At 30.2% G+C, this 21640-nt stretch overlaps 3 protein-coding genes across 3 annotated transcripts; 2 read left to right on the forward strand and 1 right to left on the reverse strand.

Annotated features, from left to right (window-relative positions):
* Positions 1-4102: 4102 nt before the first annotated feature.
* EIN_354890 (hypothetical protein) lies at positions 4103-5125 on the forward strand (the record flags this gene model as incomplete). The annotated part of the gene is made up of 1 exon (XM_004253890.1): positions 4103-5125. The coding sequence occupies one exon, from the start codon at positions 4103-4105 to the stop codon at positions 5123-5125; it is 1023 nt and encodes a 340-aa protein (XP_004253938.1).
* A 9893-nt stretch (positions 5126-15018) lies between these two features.
* On the forward strand, positions 15019-15621 carry EIN_354900 (chaperone Clpb, putative; the record flags this gene model as incomplete). The annotated part of the gene is made up of 2 exons (XM_004253891.1): positions 15019-15279; positions 15472-15621. The coding sequence occupies 2 exons, from the start codon at positions 15019-15021 to the stop codon at positions 15619-15621; spliced, it is 411 nt and encodes a 136-aa protein (XP_004253939.1).
* Positions 15622-17362: 1741 nt separating this feature from the next.
* Positions 17363-17695, reverse strand: EIN_354910 (hypothetical protein; the record flags this gene model as incomplete). Its single annotated transcript, XM_004253892.1, has 1 exon — positions 17363-17695. The coding sequence occupies one exon, from the start codon at positions 17693-17695 to the stop codon at positions 17363-17365; it is 333 nt and encodes a 110-aa protein (XP_004253940.1).
* Between the last annotated feature and the right edge of the window lie 3945 nt (positions 17696-21640).

Raw genomic sequence — 21640 nt, forward strand, 5'->3', positions numbered from 1 at the left:
GCAGTTTTCCTTTGATGATGTGGAATCAAAGAGGTGCTTTGATTCGAACAAACAACATTTGTGAATCATACCACTCTGGACTGAACAAACGTTGTGGAGGACAAAAGCCGTCTTTCAACAAATACGTCGAAATCAATGGAGAAATAATTGAAGAAACTCGAAAAGATATTCAAAAAATGAAAATTGGAATTCGTCAACCGACAATAAAATGGATAGCGTGTTCAACAGAAAGACTTAATAATATTGTAGATGATTACGAAAAGAAAGTTGTAACACTTTATGAATGTTTGAAAAACATCGCGGGTGTTTTTGAAGATCACAAGGCAAATATTGTGATTGATGATGAGCAAACAAGCGAAGAATAAAAATATAGTTATTTAAGCAATATAATTTTTAATTGGTTTTATAATAAATTGGTAATTTGATTGTAAAATAAATTTATTAAATAATATTATTATTTAATAAACAGAATAATACAGTTGAGTAAGTGAAAAATTAGACAACATTAAAATGTGGTATCTATTTTATTAGTTTTTTATTTCTTTTAATATATAGTCACCCTCTAAAAGCAATAAAAACACGACAAATGGTCTAAAGAAACTATAATTTATTATTTTAAACTATAATTATACAAACAGTAAAAACAACATTAAAAAAACAAAAAATAAAATCACATTGAATCAATTTTTGTCAAGCTTTTTAATTAGTTTAAAATATAACTGCAATCAATTAATACATGACACTTTGGGGTGTTTTGTCAATCTAGTTGACTGTGACAGCTCGTTTAAAAGCAATAATAATAAAAGGAGGTGTTGTAACCACAAAGAATCCACCAATATCATCAATTAACTTTCTTAGTCTGTTCCAGAGTTCGATATTGTGAAAAATGTTTTTTCTAAAACAAATTATTATCCACATTTTCCTTCTCGACTTCTTCTTGAAAAAGCAAATTTACAAAACTGTCTTTCGCTTTAAAAGAAGACATTCTACTTTTAAGCCCACCAAATATCCCCAAATCAAGAACTTGAAAAAAAATGAGAAGCATACGGAGTTAAACTAACAAAGGTTGTGTTATTTTGAGTGAGCAACACAATGAATCTGATACATCCAAAGAATTGGTTGAATTGTCGAAAACCATACCAGTTGTAGGTTTGGTTTTTGGTATTGTACAAATAAATGCACATATACAACATTATCCATTAAAATTGATTTTCAGTTCACCTTTAATCTATTTTTGACAATGTATTATAATTAAGTAAAACTTTAGTTTATTTTGAAATACTTTCAATGAAAAGAAATAAATGTCAAATTGAAACACAATATAAAATCATAATTTCAAAAAACTATAATATAGTTTCTTTAGACCATTTGTCGGAAATTTTTACCTTTTAGCGGGTGACTATAAGTAAAATATTTTACTATTAAAAATAAGTAAACTTTTTATTATTAAAAAATAGAATATTTAAGTATAGGTCAAGTGGCTTAGTTTTGTCATGCCCCTCAATTTGTTTACTGGAATATCTTGATTTAAGTTATTCAAAAAATGACAAATTCACATTAACATTCTTGATAACACAGAAATAAATATGATATCCATCATAATATATCAAATTAAATATATGATGATGAAATTGACATATCGATAATAAATATATATATATATATTTAGATTAACGATTTATCATTCCAAAGTAACGAATATTAACTGAGACATTATTGTGTTTTAATCAATCGCTATGAACATTTTGTTGATAGTTTATTGTACAATTCGATCTTTTCAACAAAGAATACATAAAAAATTTATAAACTTTTTCTGAATAACAATTTTGGTTTTTTATTTTTAATGGATACTTAAATATTTTTTGCCGAGAAAAAAATTAATAAAAAAAATAAAAATAAAACATCGAAAAATATATTTTTTGAACTTTATGTTGAAGTTACCAATTGTCCAAGTTACGAGATGTCCCCCAATCGTCTAATTTGCATGTCAACTTCATTTGATTGTTTATGTTTCATCAAGTCTTGTAAACTCCCATAATTCGCAAATTCGGTGACTAAACATATTTTGTTTGTCATAAACACAGCACCATAGAAGTGGACAATATAATCGCATCTGAATTTGTCCAACATTGCAACCTCCTTCTCAAATTCGTCAAGCGACTTTTGGTCATCTGTGAACTGTTTCATCTTCTTGATGGCAACAATATTCCCTCTGAAAGTCCCTTTTTAAACAATACCAAACGAACCTTCACCCAATTTCTCTTCTTCACTCAACTCACCTGGATCAAGTAGTGTTCTTTTGTAATACCATCTTTTAAGTTATTTGAAAAAAGTGGAATTGTGTCATGAATTTTACATGAACAGTTGGGATGTACACGTATCCCAAATTCAACTGCTTTGCCTTTTAAAAGGAAAACCACTTTTGGTTTAATTCTAAATGTGTATCTTTCATTATTTTTTGTTGAAAATTGAATTTTTAAATGGTGTTTTGATGAGTTTCCAACACATGTCAACTCGTTGCTGTCAACAAAAACTTTATTAAATATTCCGAATAACCAAATAAATTTTGATTTTTGTTGACTACAAGACCACGGCCGAGAAAAACAAAGGAAATATTAGAGTGACTAATTTTAAATATAGTGGTTTGCGTAAATAATTATTGTTTCATTTTTTTTAAAGGATTTTATTGTAAACAAGATACTTTAAACTGATATTATAGTTACAAATATATTATAAATAAAATGATAATCAAAATAACCCATTGAATAATCGTCTTATTACAATACAATACATTATTACTTTGAGTACACACAAACACACCTTTTCACATTTTGAGGATAATATAAAATAAATTTATTTTGGTTTTAATCGTATTTTAATCGTAATTTAACCTTACGATTCTTTTTTTCTTTTATAAAACATTTTTTTGTAAAAAAATGTTTTGTTGATGAGAACATTAATACTGTTGGTGTTTTGATTAAAACATTTCCAAAAATCGAAGAAAAAAGGGAAACCTATAAATTATTGTTTGTGGAATATGTTTGTTTACTGTTTACATTTCAAAAGAGTCGCCACAATGTTAGTTTTTTGTATATCATATCAAGTTCAAAAAAATAAATTTGTGTTTTATTTAAAACAGTAACAGTATAGTAAATTAATTGTGTTTAATATTAAATGTTTTAGATATAAAATTATAATTTTATCTTTATATTTTTTTTTCAATAAACACACAATAAATATCATTTATTGTGTTGTATTAATAATTATTTTTCAGCACAATAATAATGTATTAAATTTTTAATTAAATAATTTATTATCTAAATACAACAATTTAACAAGATAATATTTAATAGTTTGAAATATTGAATGATATATATAAATTTATATATATATATATAGCGTACTTCAGAAAAGTTGTCAAATATGCCACCCTTAACGAAAAAATTAGAAATGGGAGGAACATGAAAAGTGTGACAACAATTCCTGTAGTATTAACAACAAGCGGACTTATCAACAAACTCTCAGTAGAAAGATTAGAAAAACTACTTAAAATCAAATTGAACTACTCCAAAATATTGAGAGATGTAACAGTTTCGTGCATGAAAGACTTAATATCGTACCTGAACCATGGGAAAGCTTCTTATGAAATAGAATTATCATCCGATGTCTTTGAACATGAAAACCTTGTGACAACAGAAACAAGGGGCGAAGAAACGGGTAATAGAGAAAACCCCTCTGAGCTATGAAAACCAAAATCAAAAAATTAAATTGGAATAACATAATTGACTTCTCACCTTTATATATATAAAATAATTCCTTAAAAAAGTTTACAGTAGGAGGAAATATGGGGATGCTAGAAAAAGGAGGATTCTTGTAACTATTGGCTAATTTCAATTGAAAAATAATAAAATTACTATTTATTTTAATATAAATTATTAATCAAAAAAGTTAATAAAATGAAAAAACTGAACAAATTTATATTAATTATTTATTATTAATAATATTAAATAAATTTATATTTAGATTAGCATCCCCCTTTTCCCTTTAACTGTATAAAAAGAATTTGAAAATATTTAAACAACAAAAAACTGTGAAAATTAAAATGCGTGGACTTTCTGGGTATCACATCATGATAGTCTCAATTTACTTTGAAACTATCAACGACTTTATTAACTTGGAGTTGGTATGCAAAAAGTTTGGTGGTAATATGAAAAAGTTTCATTTCAACCCAATTCCGTTAAATTCCAAAACATTTAGATACTTCCCAAACATCGAGACACTTCACTTGTGGAGTAAAGACGATGAGAATTTTGGCAATGGATTTATGATCAATACAGAAGAATATGAAGATAGTGGAAATGAAGCTGTTTTAAAAAAAGAATTTTATCGAATCATTGTGTGGTTCAATGTTGACTTTGAAACTGTTGACAGAAACAAAAGTCGAAACATCGAGTTCAAAAATGTCACTTACACTCAAAAAGATAGAGAGAAATTTGGCAACAACATTCCATCAAGTTCGACATCAATTGGTGATTATTGTTTTGATGGATGCAGTAGTTTGAGTAGTGTCAACATACCATTGAATGAAACATCAATTGGTTATTTTTGTTTCCGTGGATGCAGTAATTTGACTAGTGTTACAATACCATCAAGTGTAGCATCATTTGGTAATAGTTGTTTCAGTTATTGTCGTAGTTTGAGCAGTGTTACAATACCACAAAAAGTGACATCAATTGATGATTATTGTTTCTATGAATGTAGTAGTCTCAGTAGTATTACAATACCATCGAGTGTGACATCAATTGGTGGTGGTTGTTTCCAAGGATGTTGTAGTTTGAGCAGTGTTACAATAGCATCATATGTGACATATATTGGTAATGGTTGTTTCTATAGATGCAGTAGTTTGAGAAGTGTAACTATACCATCGAGTGTCACATCAATTGGTGATAATTGTTTCAGTAAATGCAGAAGTTTAAGCAGTGTTAACATACCATCAAGTGTGACATCAATTGGTTATGCATGTTTTTATAAATGCAGTAGTTTAAGTAGTATTACAATACCATCAAGTGTGACATCAATTGGAATTCAATGTTTCCCATCAGATACAGTAGTTCATCGAAATTAATTTACTTTTATTTAATATTTAATGTTTATTATTGTTTTAAAAAATTTAAATGAATTATAATTTTTTGATTAATTAATTATTAAAAATAAAAAAGTTGAAAAAATTTAATTTAATTATTTAGCGAAACTGATTTTATCAATTTCGTTGATATTTAGCGAGAAAAGTCAAAAAAGAGGTTCCTAAAGCCGGCCTCCTCCCCCCTCACCTCCTGGGAACAGAGATTACTTAAATGTAAAATTGTGTAAATTGGTGAGTATATACCACGTCATCAAATAATAATAATACAAGTTAATATAATAGAATTAAGTGATAATAAAGAAAAAATAGTAGTTATTAATTAATAAATAAAGTAGGTATATGTAATTGTAGAAATTTATTCAATTTTTTTAAGTAAGAAAAAATATAGCTTTCGATTTTGTCATTAAGGGGCCATGACAATGACCCCTTAATGTTTTATAAATAGAACAATATATTAAAAAATGATCAATAGAAATAGTTAAATATTTAAATTAATTCAGAAAAAATTAATAAATACAAAAAGATATTTAATTAAAAAATTATAAATAATTAGTTATATTAAGGTTATAATTATAATATACAATGAATTTATAGTAATTAATAATTTAAAAAAATAATAAAATCTAAATAATAGTTAATAAATAAGAAAGAAAGACTTTTGGGACTTACCTTTTACACCCACACCCCGCTATAAATACATATTTTTTATATAAAAATAAAACATTTTTTGTATTTTTTGTTTTTTGAGTCTTGAAAAAAATAGGGTTTTACTTTTTCTCATTTACATCTAAAAAAGTAAAACCAGTAAAAGTTTTATATAAAACGTCATTTTTTTGTTTTTTTTTGTTTTTTTGTCGCATGTTTTGGCGCAAAGAAAACGTTTTGATTTATATTTAATTTTAAAACACTAAATTATATAATAATTAAATAAACCATACTTTCAATATTAACAAATCTAAAACTCTTAATTACTAAATGGAAGAACACTCAACCAAAATCCAAGTACTTTTTACCTTCGATGTCAAAACCAAAGAAGGTAACCCTTATTTATTTAAAGAAGGGCTTGAAACCCCAGACAACATCATCGATTCAATAGCCAATGCGTTTATTTCCTACAACTTCAAAACCCAATCAAAAACAATGGCAGAGGCTTCAGCTATCTCTGTTGCTGACCAGACATGTTCTCTCTTCGTTACTAAAAACAGCGATTCACAAAAACTCAAACAGACATTCCGTTGTGTTTACCAGAAATGTTATTTCATATATGATAAGAGTGGTCTTCGATGGTGTTAGGAAGTTTGTTTTTATGTTTATGGTTATTATTATTACATTAAAATGTTATTTGTTTTTAATAGACAACATAGATGTATTGTTTTAATTGTTAATAAAGTTATAATACATTTATAATATTTCAATAAGTTTTCAAAAATAATACTTAGTACGTCATACTTTTTAAAATTTCATTGAAGAAAATGTAGTATATTGGTTATATTATTCTGAATCAACAATTTTTAATAACAAGTTATAATGTCACTAAACAAAATACACGAAATGCTTTATTGTAAATAGTAATGTTCAAAAATGAAAAGTTGGTTTACTCTAAAATTGAATAGTTAATATTTTGTATGACTACGACGCAACAAGGTGCCATGAATTATACATTGTTGCCTTCGAATAATATATCGTTGTATTTCTAATAATATACAACCATTAAAACACAACATAATATATTTAGTAATCAAGTGTTGTGAAGTACAATATTTTAGCGTGTATGTTGTATATGAAAATGCAAATTGTGTTGGTGACAACATTTGTGTGTCTTCTTTGAGTGTTCGTTCGGTTTGGGATACATAAAATATGTTATTGTGGCAGTATTTGTTGGTAAACACATAAGTCATGTAAATGTATTTTTTGTAAATACTGTTCGTCTGACCCCTTTTTCTATATGTTGATGACTTAGAGTGCTCAAGGTGCACAAATGGTGTTGTTGTGAAATGTTTCGGTGATGGCTCCTTCAACAAAGACAAGTCACTCAATTGTAAAAAGGCACATCACTTATGATATTATATTTTCAACGTCGAATTCAACAATATGTTAAATTTTTAAAGTGACATTTCCGGTTTATCTGCGAAATGATATTTAAATATGTGTCGTATTTGTTGCAAAAATCAATCATTGCATTAGACTGACTGTTCTTAGTTGTGTTTTAAACACTACAAATTGAAAGGTCGTTGATACCTTACATATACCTAATCTTTAACATTCTGAGACAAATTCCGACATACTTTTTTATTACGTTTAAAAGTCTATACTCAATTCTAATGTCAAATTTTATTAAAACTAAAAATGTCAAAATACATGGAACGCTTATACACTCATAAGACAATTTGACACTAAAAGTTTTCCAGAAGTCACTATCAAACAAGGTGTTACATTGACTTACTCGGAATTGACACCAATAAAATCACAACTGAGTGTTTTCAAAGTATTTGGAAATGATAAAGCATTGATTGGAAATACCCTTTTTATCACTGTCACTGATTTAATATTTGAACAGTTATCATCAACAAATTCAATCATCAATGTGAATAAATTCAACTTGGAAGGTCTTAATATCAAATTTCCATCAAAAACCACAACTACACACATTCCACTCATTAACATGTTATTGCCAATGAGTGGTGCATCTCTTCCTACAGATACTTTACTTGTATCTAATTTCAAAACATTGATTAACAAATCAACATCTGTTTTTCAATGCCCAATGATGTATTCTGCACAGTTACTGACATGGAAAATTGCCAAAGAAAAGACACCAGTACAGACTATAAACAGAGTTATAACATTGAAATTTCAACCGCCGTGTATAGTGTGGTTAGACTTGAAAACAATGCAGAAAAGACAAAGGATTATGATATTGTTAATGTGAAACAGGACTGTGTGACAATTTTAAATAATGAAAGGAGGCATTTATACATTGAACATACACATGAGTGGAGAAAGGGTGATGTGTATTGGTGATGATGCAGATAGTAAAAAGTGTAAAATTGTAATCAATACTTATGTTGATACAAATTGAATTAATTTACTTGGAAAGAACATCATTTTGGAGAAAGACCTCAATATTGATAATGTAATACCCTATGTTAAAAATAACGGGAGACGTCTCTTTGAGTACATTTGAAGCAACACAAATGTACATTGAAATGGTTGAGAAGGGCATCAAAAGAGTGGAACAATATGCATCTTTTGGATCACTTTTGCTTGTAAAAATTCACACATTTATGCATTTGAATCGTTTGATACTTCACTCTTACAATACATGGGTGGTGAAATTGTATTTGATGCATCAGACAATCAGGTTGTTTTGAACGTAAACAGGTTTGAAGTGAACACCACATTTGTACAATCGGCAAAGGATCAGTGCATCACTCCGATTATCAGAAAGGCATTCACAAATGGTGAACCAACAAACATAGACGCTGTATCAGAACTTGTGTGGAAAGGTTCTGTAACATTCACAGAACAGGGAAAATTGTGTATTACGACTGTGGGTTTTCAAAACTCGAACATGTCAAGCACTCTGTAGCAGTTTGGCTGTGATATGTCTTCCAGGTTGATTGCACCAAAGGTGTGATGTATCTGCTGCACAAACTCTATCATCGCACCAGCATCAGCCTTCCCAGCAACCTTCGAGTCAATGCAGATGGGAACTGCGTCAATACCACCCAAGTACTTCATCAGCAACGCCTTCCCTTCCATCACACCAAGCCCACCAGCAGGTGTCACATCGCCATCACCAAGCACTCGTGTCGAGTCCGAGACAACACCAACAAAGTTGCCACGCATCGTACACAACAATGATGAGTCGTTGTCGTCACGGATGTTTGTTGAAATGCGAGATACGCCGGGAGTGTAGTACGCGTTGAACCAGTTAAACCCACACAATACACTTCGGCATGATCTGGATCTTCCCTCGAAAGAATTTGTGTGCCTTCTCAACAAGTGTCTTGTAAAACTCAGTCTGTGTATTGATTAACTAGCTAATACTTGTAGAGAGGCATATCACAAGTGATACGCCTCTTTAAGTGATTGGTTTTACGAAATGTTGTACTTTTATTGTGACACTTCAAGTTTCACTGCGAAATATCTTTTAAATACGTGTTGTATCTGTTGCAAAAAATCAATCATCGCACTGGGCTAGTTGTTTTTAGAAGTTTTCAACACGCTCCAAATTGAAACCATGTAGATACAGCTCACAAACTCTCTAATCAATGCTCATTGACATTTTTTCAACATTCTTATTTATAACAAACAAACAATTAAATAATAAATTATTAATATTAAATAAATAAAAAAAGTAAATTTTAATTCAAAAAACAGTTTCTCGAATTGTGACCACCTTGACCGCACTTTTTACAGTGGTACACTCTTTTGACCGGAGCGTTTGGTTCAACCTTATTCAAACCCCGACCAAAAACAGGTGGTTTTGGTGGAACTACTCTTCCTGGATGCGTCACCATTTCTACCATTATTCTGGGTCTTGGTCCTTTTTGAAATTGTCGCGATGGTTCAGTCAAATTGTCAACAAATTTTTGGGTGCATACTAGCGACTTCTCTTTACAATAGTGTTACTACTTTCTTTGTTTTCTGTTATAAAAATCGACTTCCTACCACTTGTAGATTTAGTGACCACTAAACTGGGTCGGAGTCTTTTCCTTGTTTCTTCGACAACAAATTCTTCAATGTGTTCAGTTTTCTCATTTTTTCCTTTCAAAACGTTGTTGACAAATTCATAACATCTCACTAAAAGGGTATAGTCATTATTTAAAACGTTTTCTATTGCTTCAAGAGCAAAGTGTAGATCACGTCGACTTTTTGGTGGCTTGACTGTCTCATCAACTGAGATAGTTTCAGTTGAATGGACACATTTTGTTGTTTCAAAGAGTTTATCATTGAAGAGAGTAACTGGAAGGGGGAAACACCACTTTATAGAGTACAGTGTAACCAAGTGAATACACGGGTATTTGTTTTCTATAAATTGGTCACAGTTGCACGAAGATAAAGTGGTGCCATCAACAATCATTCCCATGCCACTTATTGCGTATCTATACTCTGTCATGACTTTGTGTATAATATCCTTCGGTAAAACGTACAGTATATTCTCATCTATCACCAACCGAGCCGCATTGTAATCAAAATTGAACTGTAAATCAAAACGTATGCTGTCTGCTTCAAGTAGTTGCGCCAATTCCAAAAGAGTCACTTCTTTTCCCCCAAACTTAAGTTTAAAGACTCCAAAGTATCCTTCTATCGCATTTGAAGTTGTTCTGTTTGAAATACACTCCGTGACGCTTGGTCTCCAGCAATCCATCACATTAAGTAAACCTTGGATTAATCGAATTTTATTTTTAGTACGGTCTTCTTTTTTCATTTTTATTAGCTATTTTTAATTCATTAATAATTTCAAATGGTATTTGTCTATTATTTAATATAACGTTATCACTTCCTTCAATTCTTTCATTTTGATCAGTACTGAGATCCGAGCCACTCATCGTCATTAACGTTTTGACAAAGTCTGTTTCTGAAACCGTTTTATCAATCATTTGATACCACATATGAACAATCTTTGACTTTTCACCAAAGGCAACGATAAGATCTCTTGCAATATGCCTGTGACAAAAAACGAATTTGATTCCAGAAAAGACAGAAGAAAGTGCGGAAATCTGTGACATGCACCTATCACACACAACCAAATTAAATTTTCTAAATTTAGAAACGAATTTGAACAAGTTGAAAAATGAATCAGTTGTTCTATCTCTTAATATACCATAAAAAATAATATGCGTTTTATTTTTTCGTCTAAAAACACTGCTACTATTAAAATCAAATTAAATACATTAGTTAAAGCTGTATCATCTATAAACATTCTATTTGAATAATCAGTTGAAATTTGATTGACGTTGAAAGCAAAAAAGATACAAATTGTCCTGAACTGTTTTTGGTAAAGTGAGTTGAAAATTGGTTAGTTTTTTCGGTGTACAAAAATAGTTGTTGTGTTTGATCAGGTGAAAATTTATTAAACGAAGATGAAATAAGACGTCGAACTACTGATGGCTTGACTGCAAGATTCATTGTAGTGACAATTTGTGACGTGGAATAATGTATCGTAGCAAGCTTTTTCATCTCATTTATTTGTTCCTGTGAAAAAATAATTCTCATGTGTAATGGAATATCCGTAGTAAAGTTGTGGGAGTGATTATTTGTTATAACAATATGTTTAACCATTGTTTTATTTTCATTCAAATTCAAACAAATGGTACAATAACATTTCTGGTAAACACAACGGAATGTCTGTTTGAGTTTTTGTGAATCGCTGTTTTTAGTAACGAAGAGAGAACATGTCTGGTCAGCAACAGAGATAGCTGAAGCCTCTGCCATTGTTTTTGATTGGGTTTTGAAGTTGTAGGAAATAAACGCATTGGCTATTGAATCGATGATGTTGTCTGGGGTTTCAAGCCCTTCTTTAAATAAATAAGGGTTACCTTCTTTGGTTTTGACATCGAAGGTAAAAAGTACTTGGATTTTGGTTGAGTGTTCTTCCATTTAGTAATTAAGAGTTTTAGATTTGTTAATATTGAAAGTATGGTTTATTTAATTATTATATAATTTAGTGTTTTAAAATTAAATATAAATCAAAACGTTTTCTTTGCGCCAAAACATGCGACAAAAAAACAAAAAAAAAACAAAAAAATGACGTTTTATATAAAACTTTTACTGGTTTTACTTTTTTAGATGTAAATGAGAAAAAGTAAAACCCTATTTTTTTCAAGACTCAAAAAACAAAAAATACAAAAAATGTTTTATTTTTATATAAAAAATATGTATTTATAGCGGGGTGTGGGTGTAAAAGGTAAGTCCCAAGAATTTTATATGAAATTTTTTGAAAGGGAAGTAAATGAAAAACCTTCATTTCATACAGCCATAAGATGGACCCCTTAATGTTCTATAAATAGAATTTAAAGAATGAATTTATAAAATGGTTAAATAATTGAAATATATTATAAATAATAGATACATATATAATTATTTCTTGTTAAATTTTAAAAATAATAGAAAATAAAAGTAAATTATCACAATTTTTTAATAAATGTAATATATTAATTATATTACTCTTGAATATAATAAAAATGTAAAATAATATTAGTAAATTATTAGAAACTAAAATTTTAAAATATTTCCTCTATTTTGAATAAATGTTAAAAGAAAAAAGTCTTTATTATGTAAAGCCATAACAAATACTTCTTAATGTTTTATAAATAGAACTGACAAGTAATTAAATAATCCATAGAAATAGTAAAATAATTGACTATTATATATTAATTAAAACAAAATTAAATGTGTTAATTAAAAAGATATTTATTAAAAATTCTTTAATAATAATATGGTTTTTTATTAATACTAAACAATTATTAATTATAAAATAATAACCAATTTTTATATTAATTTTTAAAATTTAAATAAATATAAATAGTATTTTAATAATTAAAATAAAATCAATATGTTATTGTTGTTTCAATGGATGTAGTAGTTAGACAAGTGTTACAATACCATCAAGTGTGACATCAATTGGTTATTGTTTTTTTAATATAAATATTATTTTTCAAATTTTTATTTTTATTATTTATTATTAATTATTAATAATAATTAATAATAATTAAAAAATTCAAATTAAATTATTTAGCGAAATTGATTATATCAATTTATTCAAATTATAGGTGGATGTTAAAGTTATTGTTTTTAAGTGTAAAAAATAACAATAAAATATTTGTATTTAAAAAACACACAAATCAGAAATCACACTTCTTTACGATATCTTTAACATCATACATTTGACTAATTGTTTCTAACTTCATATTATCCTTTGCTATATGATTCAAACGTGAAAATGAACGTTCGACTGTGGAAGAAATCACATTTACTACCTCTACACATTTGGAAAGATCCATTATATGTGGGAAATGAGATCTTTCAGATTCAGACATTTGCAGGAGTACCATCAATGTTGTAGTTATTTGAAATAAAACGAAATAGTCATTCAAATGGCAATGCCTAATTTGCCTCGATTTTTGCATTTCTTTAACAATCCTCACAACATTTTGTTCCTTTTTATTTAACAATACGATGTTTTGTTGTGAGTCAAGTTTTTGAAAAATGTCTTTGATTTCTTTGGAAAGCATCACCGATTGTGTGGCTTTTTGATGTATCATCAATTATTTTTGTTTGATTTCTACGTCTCTGCTTTTTAATTTGGTTGTTTGCTCTGGGTGGGAGTCCATTAATTGGTTGAATTGAACAATTTCCAATCTGAGATTTTCAGATATTTCAGATTTCACCTTTTGTAAACAAGCAACAAAGAAGTGCGAATGGTAAGCAAAAAAATCATTTCGAAAAGAGTCTCCGAGTTTAACAAAGTCATCAAATGTGATAATTCCAATGGTTGTTTCATTTATTGCTCTGTTGAGCGCTATTTGGCTTGGCTTGAGTTTTTTGGTTGGAAGAGTGAATTGAACTGAGAGTGCTTGTACTAAACGATAAAGCAACCCCAGACAAATATCACGAAATTGAACTCTTTCTATGGATTTGACTTTGTGGATGTAGGCATGTTAAAAAGTTTTTCTTCAAAATGTTGACAGATGTCATTTTTAAGTTTTATAAAATTCTCGATGACTTCGAGCACGCGTTCAAAAATAACAGCAATGAAAAGGCATGATTTTTGGAGCCAATTACTGAGAACCTTTACGTGACTTGTAACGAAATTAACGAAGAACAGCAGTGCTACAAACATGTCGTCGTCCAAAGTTGCAGTTTTAATAAGTCGTCTCGAAACATCAATGCCATCATCTTCGAAGTTGTCGTTTTCGTTATCATTTTTGTTTTGTTGTTTGGCACTGCTCTCCATTATTTTTGGTTTAGGCATTTCAATTTCCAGTTCTTTTTTTTTGTTTCCTTGTAAAATCTCGAAGTTCGTTGAGATTGTCAAATACCATATTAGATATTGTCGTTATATATGGAAACCGAGTGTTGCTATATTGAGGAATTGACAATGCTTACTTTTTAATTCCTTTTTCTTTACAATGAGTTTCCCAATTTATCCTTATGTTGGCTCCCGTTAATTTGTATAAAAATTCTTTACAAGACACCCTTAAAACGTCGTTCCGATTTTCTCAACCACTTTACTCAATCAATGATTGAAACAATAATTTGGTTCAAATCCATCAACATCAATACCTATCGATTTCATAAATTTAATAAACTTCTTCACAAGAACACTTTCATTATATATCATCGTCGAAGCATCATCGAGGGTGAAATTGACACACAAATACAATTTTCATCCAAACAATTACTCAACTGACTTTAACCAATCACACCAAGCATTTGCAGTTGTTTTCCGATATTTTTTTCCATCTTCATTTTTTTCTCAACAACAATCATTTCATCGGTTAAATTTTTTGTGTCTTTTCAATTTGTATATAAACTGTTTCTGTTCGAAACATGCTATATTTCTCTAGGCATACTCAGTCTTTCTTGTCTATCATTTCGCTTATTTCATTATTTAGTTGCACCGTTCTGTAATTCTTCCTTTTCTGTTTCAATTTCTTCCAATTCTGTTTCGTACTTAGCTCTGAATTATAAATCTAATAGCGGCAATCAATAGCGTTAGCTTCTGATTCTATAAATAAAGTTCCAAGCGTTGGTTTTTTGTCGACTTATTGGTTTAGTGATCCATGTAAAAATTGTGGTGCCGCGGATAGTAAAAGTTCGAAAGATATATTCCTTCAAACTTGCGGCGCAGAGTCATTGCACTTGATATGGGTGCACTGTTTGCTGGTGCGCAGCACAGAAAGCAGTTTGAAGAACGACTGAAGGCGATCTTGAAGAAGGTAAAAGAATCAAAAAACCCAATTATTCTGTTTATTGATAAGATCCACACTGTCTTGGGTGCCGGTGCAAACAAAGAGGGTGCAATGGATGCGGAAAACATTTTGAAGCCAATATTGTCGAGAGGGGAGGTGCATTGCATTGGAGCGATAATACTTATCGAATACAAAAAATGTGTTGAGAAAGACGCTGTATTTTAAAGACAATTTCAGCAGGTCTACGCTGCTTAGCGAAGAGGACAATTTGTACATTGTAAGAGGCATCAGAGAGAAGTATAAGAGCCACCACAGACTAAAATTCACCGACTCAGCTCTTGTTGCAACTGTTAAAAAAATACATTAATGCAAAGTTCTTGTCATACAAGCAATTAATTTGGTGATGAGGCGTGTGCAAAACTCTTCACACAGAAGAACTCGCAGCCAGAGGAAATCGCAACTTGGAAAGAAAAGACACAACTGACAGTCGAGAAGATCGCGTTTGAAAGAGCTAAATCGGACAAAAAAGACCTTGAGTTTGTCGCAGATTTGAAGTAAACAGTATTCCAAAATTTTGTACCGTTTCCAAAATGTATATAAACCGTTTGCCCCAATTTTCCATTATTTACTATTTTTATCTGTTTTATTTTTTATTTTACTTTTTTAAGACAACAACGGTACAGAGTTTTAAACCCTCAAAAACCAATACAAATTCAATTATTAAACAAAAAATAGGGAAAGCACCCAAATACTGGGCAAATTTCCCCGATTTTCCGGTTCGTTATTTTGGTCAGTGATTCATTTTGTAACTAAACGTCCGTAAAATTCTATCTTTTAAATAAACATAAGATAAACGACAATATAACAATTAACAAACGATGTGACTGAGGACAAAGTTGCGTTGAATGATATAATACTTTAATTAATAATAAGTTTTATTTTTTTAACAATTAAAATGGCCATCGAATACATAAAACAAACATTTAAAAACAAACAAATCCATTCATCACAACAGAATAAAATCAAATAAACAGTTATAAAACAAAAAAATTCAATTATTTAGGCTAAAACGTTTTTTCGTTTTTTTTCATTGTCAGTTTTACTCATTCATACTTTTCATTTTTGTATGAAACACAACTTATAGATTCTGTACACACAGATATTAAATGAAAAAGTCGTGTTTTCGTTTTTTGGCAATATTTGTGTTATGGTAATCAAAATTTTAATCCTAAGTTTGTTTTAATATTTTTCAAGTAAATTATTGGTGCAAGATTTATTTGCCAAGTAAAAATAAAAAAATCGGGTTCGTTTTTTTAATGAGTACATGTTTTGAACAAAAAATGAGGGTTAAGCAAAGAAAAAATAAATTAAAAATAATAAGTCCAATAAATTGGGTCTTCCCAGTACAGAGTTTTAAAAAAACAGTTTATTATGCAATTTTAGAGGCAGAGAAGCGACTCACAGAATTGAAGAACCAGACAAAAGCGACACCGGTGCTGTCGTTACTAGTGACCTCACAACTGATTGAAGACGTTGTGAGTTTATGGACAGACATCTTAGTAAGCAGAACGACACAGCGAGAAGATAAGACTTCTGAAACTTGGAAATGAGCTGCACAAGAGAGTTGTTGGGCAGGACGAAGTTGTGACTGCGGTCTCTGGGGCTATTCTGAGAAGCAAAAGTGGTCTTGGCTTAGACAAGCGATCGACTCGTTCATATTCCTCGGGGTGAATGATGTTGGCAAATTGATACCTGCAAAAACATTTGCAGATCAACTGTTTGACGATGAGAACAACAACATCGGAATTGTCATGAGTCGGAATATATGTCGCACAACGTCTCACGACTGATCGACAGAAACTGTCAGAAGAAGATCACATAATGTTGTTCTGTTTGATGTGTTGCTGCAGGTGCTTGATGAGGGGCGCCTCATATGATAGTAAAGGAAGAACAATCAAGTTGTTCATTCAGTTCAGTCAATTTCTTCTCGCATTTTTTTGACTGTTTATAAGTCTTAGCAAATTTTTCGAATAGTCTTCAACTCTTTTCTCATTTTAGATATTTTTTTCAAAGTAATTTTGTTCCTCTTTCGTCGAGTTCGGTTATTGTTCTCATCAATTCTTCAGAAGCGGTTTTATTATTTTTTAACCTTTTCTTGTTCATCCATCTGGACGTTCTTCTCAAGGGTTTCAGCTATGACTGTGATTTCAGCGATATTCTTTTCATCCTTTCCTTTAACCAATTGGGTCTTAGTGTGGTCTTTCTTTTCTTGATCAAGTTCAGTTCTAACGATCTTCAGTTAGTCTTGATATTTCTGTTTCATCGCTTCATTGCCATCTTTGTCATCATTTGTATAGTCAAGTTGCTTCTGCGCCATGTCAACTTCAGCATTCAAGTCGTTGATCACCTTGTCTATTTCCTCCAAATCATTATCATTCTTCTTCTTTTCATCAGTGAGTTGATCAACTTGGACTGTCAAGTCATTCGCCTTTTTAGTCAACTTTTCTTTAGTGTTATTTGCTTCATCTAAGTCGAACCGGATTTTTTGCAATTTGCCCTCAGAAGCCTTTCGAGCAGCATCTGCACTGTTAGCCTTCTCTCTCGTTGGGCTTGATTTCAGCAATTCTCGCATTCAACATGTTCTTCTCTTCTTCTTGAGCAACAGAAGGTGGTGCACGACTTGGACTTTGAGTGACGAGACTTATGCATTGTGTGCTTTGACTTGGTCTTCCATATTCTTTCTTCTATCAAATTGGTCCGCTGCAATCTTCTCAGCCTCCGCTTTGTCGTCCAAAGTCATCTTCTTTTGTGCTTCAAGTGCCTTAATCTGTGGTTCATAATTCTCAATCTTCGTTGCGTTCGATAGACCACTTCTTCATATCCTTCTTAGCAGCATCAAGTTGGGTGTTCTGTTCTTTAAACGCAGCAACCGCTTTCTTTAAATCAGCAATGTCGTCTTCCTTCCCATGCAATTGTGTCTCAAGATCATTTGAATTGTCTTCTTCGGCCACTAACTTCTTTTTCAAGTCGGAAATTTCGCCTTCCATATCTTCAATGTCTTTGTTCAACTCGGTGGTGACAATATCCTTCTTAACAACAGTCGCTTTGTGTTCGGTAATTTCATCTTGAAATCCTTGATTATCAGCTTCAAGTTATATATACTCAGTGGTTAACTTGCTCAAGTTTTCCTTTTATCTCTTAATATCACCTTGGAGTTTTTCAATGCGTTCTTGATCTTCTTTTGACTTTATATCCGCCTCTTCAAGTGCTATCTTCTTCGACTCAATATCTTCTTTTAGCTTTTGGATTAAAGCTTCCAAGGACGTTCTCAATTTTCATTTCAGAAAGTGCCTTCTCAGCGGCTTCTCTCTTTGCAATTTCTTCAGCAAGTTTCTTCTTGAGGGCTTCAATTTCTTTGTCTTTGGCTGCGGTTTTTCATCAACTCTTCTAATCTCTTCAATTTCAGCTAGAACACAAACCTTGAAGAGAATATTGGTCTTACCAAATCTGAATTCTTCAGTGTTTATTCTTGGCTTGCCATCCTTCTTGTACTCCTCACAAATTTGTTTCATGAGTTTTTTGACTACTGGCATGGCGTCTGAAGTCACTCCATTTGCTGTCATCTCAAACACCGAGACTGGCAAAAAGTGTTTAATTGCAGATTATTCAGTGACTCCATCAGTTGATATCATCGACCCAATGTTCTGTGTCTCATTAACAAAAAGAGCTATAGCAGACTGTGGTATCGTGTGTTCGTTCATGCAGTTGAAGTTTATGTTTCAGTTATGGCCAATAAATACAAAGATGGTCTTGCTAAAGAAACTATATATAAATAATATAATTAATTATTATTTATTAATATAAATTATTTTTTTTGTATATTTTGTATAATATATATAAAAAAGCTTAATTATTAATAGATTTAATTATAATTAAATAATTAGATAAAACAAACAATTAATAAAAATTGTGTTAATTGTTTAACAAATATTATACTATTAGTTAATTTTGATTCAAACTATTATTACAATTAATTGTAATTAATTTATTTTTTAATTATATATATTATTTGATTTGTTTTTATATAACTACAATTTATTGCAAATTTAATTATATTTATTAAGAATTACATATTATATTTTTTATTCACAAACACATGAAAACAATTTAAACCAAACCCACCTTACAAACAATTCAATTACTATCTGTGTTTATTATTCTTCTTTTGAATTGAGTTTCTTTTATATTATAGTATTATGGGTTTTAATAAATTTGATTAAAACAAAACTATATGTTTTTATATTTTATCAATTTAAATTATGTGTTTATTATAAAACAGTCATTTTCATGTTAAATAATAAAACAAATGTAATAATATTAGACTATTGTTTAAATGTTTATAATATATTTAATTTATGCATTGTTTACACCAAAATATATGTGATGATCATAATGATGATGATAGTGTTCTACCAAGATAACTAAACATTTTGTGCAATAACGTGAATATGGGTTGGAGTATACACTCCAAATAGCAAACATATTAAAAGATAAAACCAAATAAAACAATTGACTCAATTAATTCAATACACACCAACGCATGTTTTAAATTTATACAAATTGCGCCACATCCCTTTAATTGTTTTTGGTTGTATTAAATATTTCCTAAATCTAATACATTTAATTTTCATTGCTATGAGTCAACAACAACAACTTTTTATCCAAATAATTGTATTATTCAACATTAAGATGTTCATTACTTTTAATCATACTTTTTATACTGCAATTCTTATAATAATCAAGGCAACATATACTACAATTAGAATTTATTTTTACTTATTGTTGTTTTTAATAAACGGATTTGTTTTTTATTTTTATTATTATTATATTTTTATAATAAAATTGTTAAATATAAACTAGAATCCAATTCAAATAACAAAAAAGCATTTGTTGTTTTTAATACATTAAAACAACCTCTCTTATGCAGTTTGAAGTAGCATGTTTTTTGATCTCATTTGCTTGAGTTTAGAAAAAAATCTTTCAACATCAACGGAAGTTGGGTAAACACACACCATGCACTGAACAACACTTTGTAAGTTTATCAATTTGAGTTGTTCTAGTACATCATAAACTTCTAGAAGTGTAACTCGTTGCCTGGTGTTTGTTAAACGCAAAAGTTTTTCATGAAAAGTGCTCTGCGATTTTTTCACTTTTTTGATTATCAACTCCTTTTCAAAAGATGTCATTCTATTTACATAAACAATAAATTTGGTGATTTCATCATTGAAGACTGAGCTAAATTTATGACTCTTTGTTGTGTATTCAGGTAACAGGTTCTTTGTAATCACATCATCAGGAATATAAAAGACTTCTAAAAGTTCTGAAAAAAATTGTGTAATTGGAGTTTCTCTTGAAAATTGAAGCTTCGACGCTGCCTGTTCTCCATTTAACATTCGAATCCTTAACGCTGTTCATGTTAACCGATTGACTAGTTTGTGTAAATCTAAGTGATAATTGGCACTTCAGTCTATAAAGCACCCGAAGTACAAAAGAGTCTTTGACTTCCCTTATATCTCTGAAAAAGACCCATGTGCCATCCTCCACCTCTTTTATGATTATATTTATATATAACATAAACATGTCGACACATTCAACACACTCGAAGAGCAGGAGACTGTCTTCTTGTAAAGAAGAGCACATAATGAAAAGGAGTTCAAATATTTTCTTCGATTTATAAAACACGTTTCTTATTGGTGGTGAATTAAGATTAAATGGAACTTGTCGTGCTTCATCAGAGTCCTCTTCTTCAGCGTCATCACTTCCCAACATTTCTTGTCGTTGTTGTTAGTGTCTAAATTGTCGGTTCTTTTTTTGTTTTGACAGTTTTATTTTGTCTTCAAATAATGTGAATTTGTTGGATGCAAGTTCAATTGATAACTCTTCATATACGCTTGGAGTTGAAACGTAATTAACAACGTCTTCGTAGTTGTTTATAATTTCTGTGTTATTTCTCGATATCCAGAACCAACGCGTGAAAGAATATGTTGAGTTTATATCATTATTAAGTCCACACCTGGTATTATAATCATTCAGACGACTTTTCTTACAGAACCACTTGATAAACACTTTCACAAGAAAAATTTCTGGTTCTTTTTCAAGGCCTTCTCCACACAATGCCAGTCGATGGGCACCACACCAGAACTGTTTGATGTCGGAGTCAATCAATTCTCTTCCAAGTGGAAGCTCTTTTTGTACCAATTCGTTCATTTTAATAGGCACACTGCCGTTAAGTCCAGACCATGAAGCGATTCCGTCTGACGTCACATTTACTATGCGGTGACAAATCAACCCCAAATCTGTCAATTTTGAAACCAACCATTTAGATAGAGTCTCTGCATCCAATTCACCTTTATATTGACGAAGAAGTATAGGCATAGAATAACAATTACGTCCTTTTATTAAACATAACATGACGCAAAAGATTTCAACGTCATCTTTTGTTGTTGAATCCACGGAAATGGCCAAGCAGTCGTGAAGTTCTCTTTCATCTCTAATTGTACTCATTAAAACGTTGTTG

Source organism: Entamoeba invadens (assembly GCF_000330505.1).
Source record: "Entamoeba invadens IP1 unplaced genomic scaffold scaff_1105074725265, whole genome shotgun sequence".
NCBI lineage: Eukaryota > Evosea > Mastigamoebida > Endamoebidae > Entamoeba > Entamoeba invadens.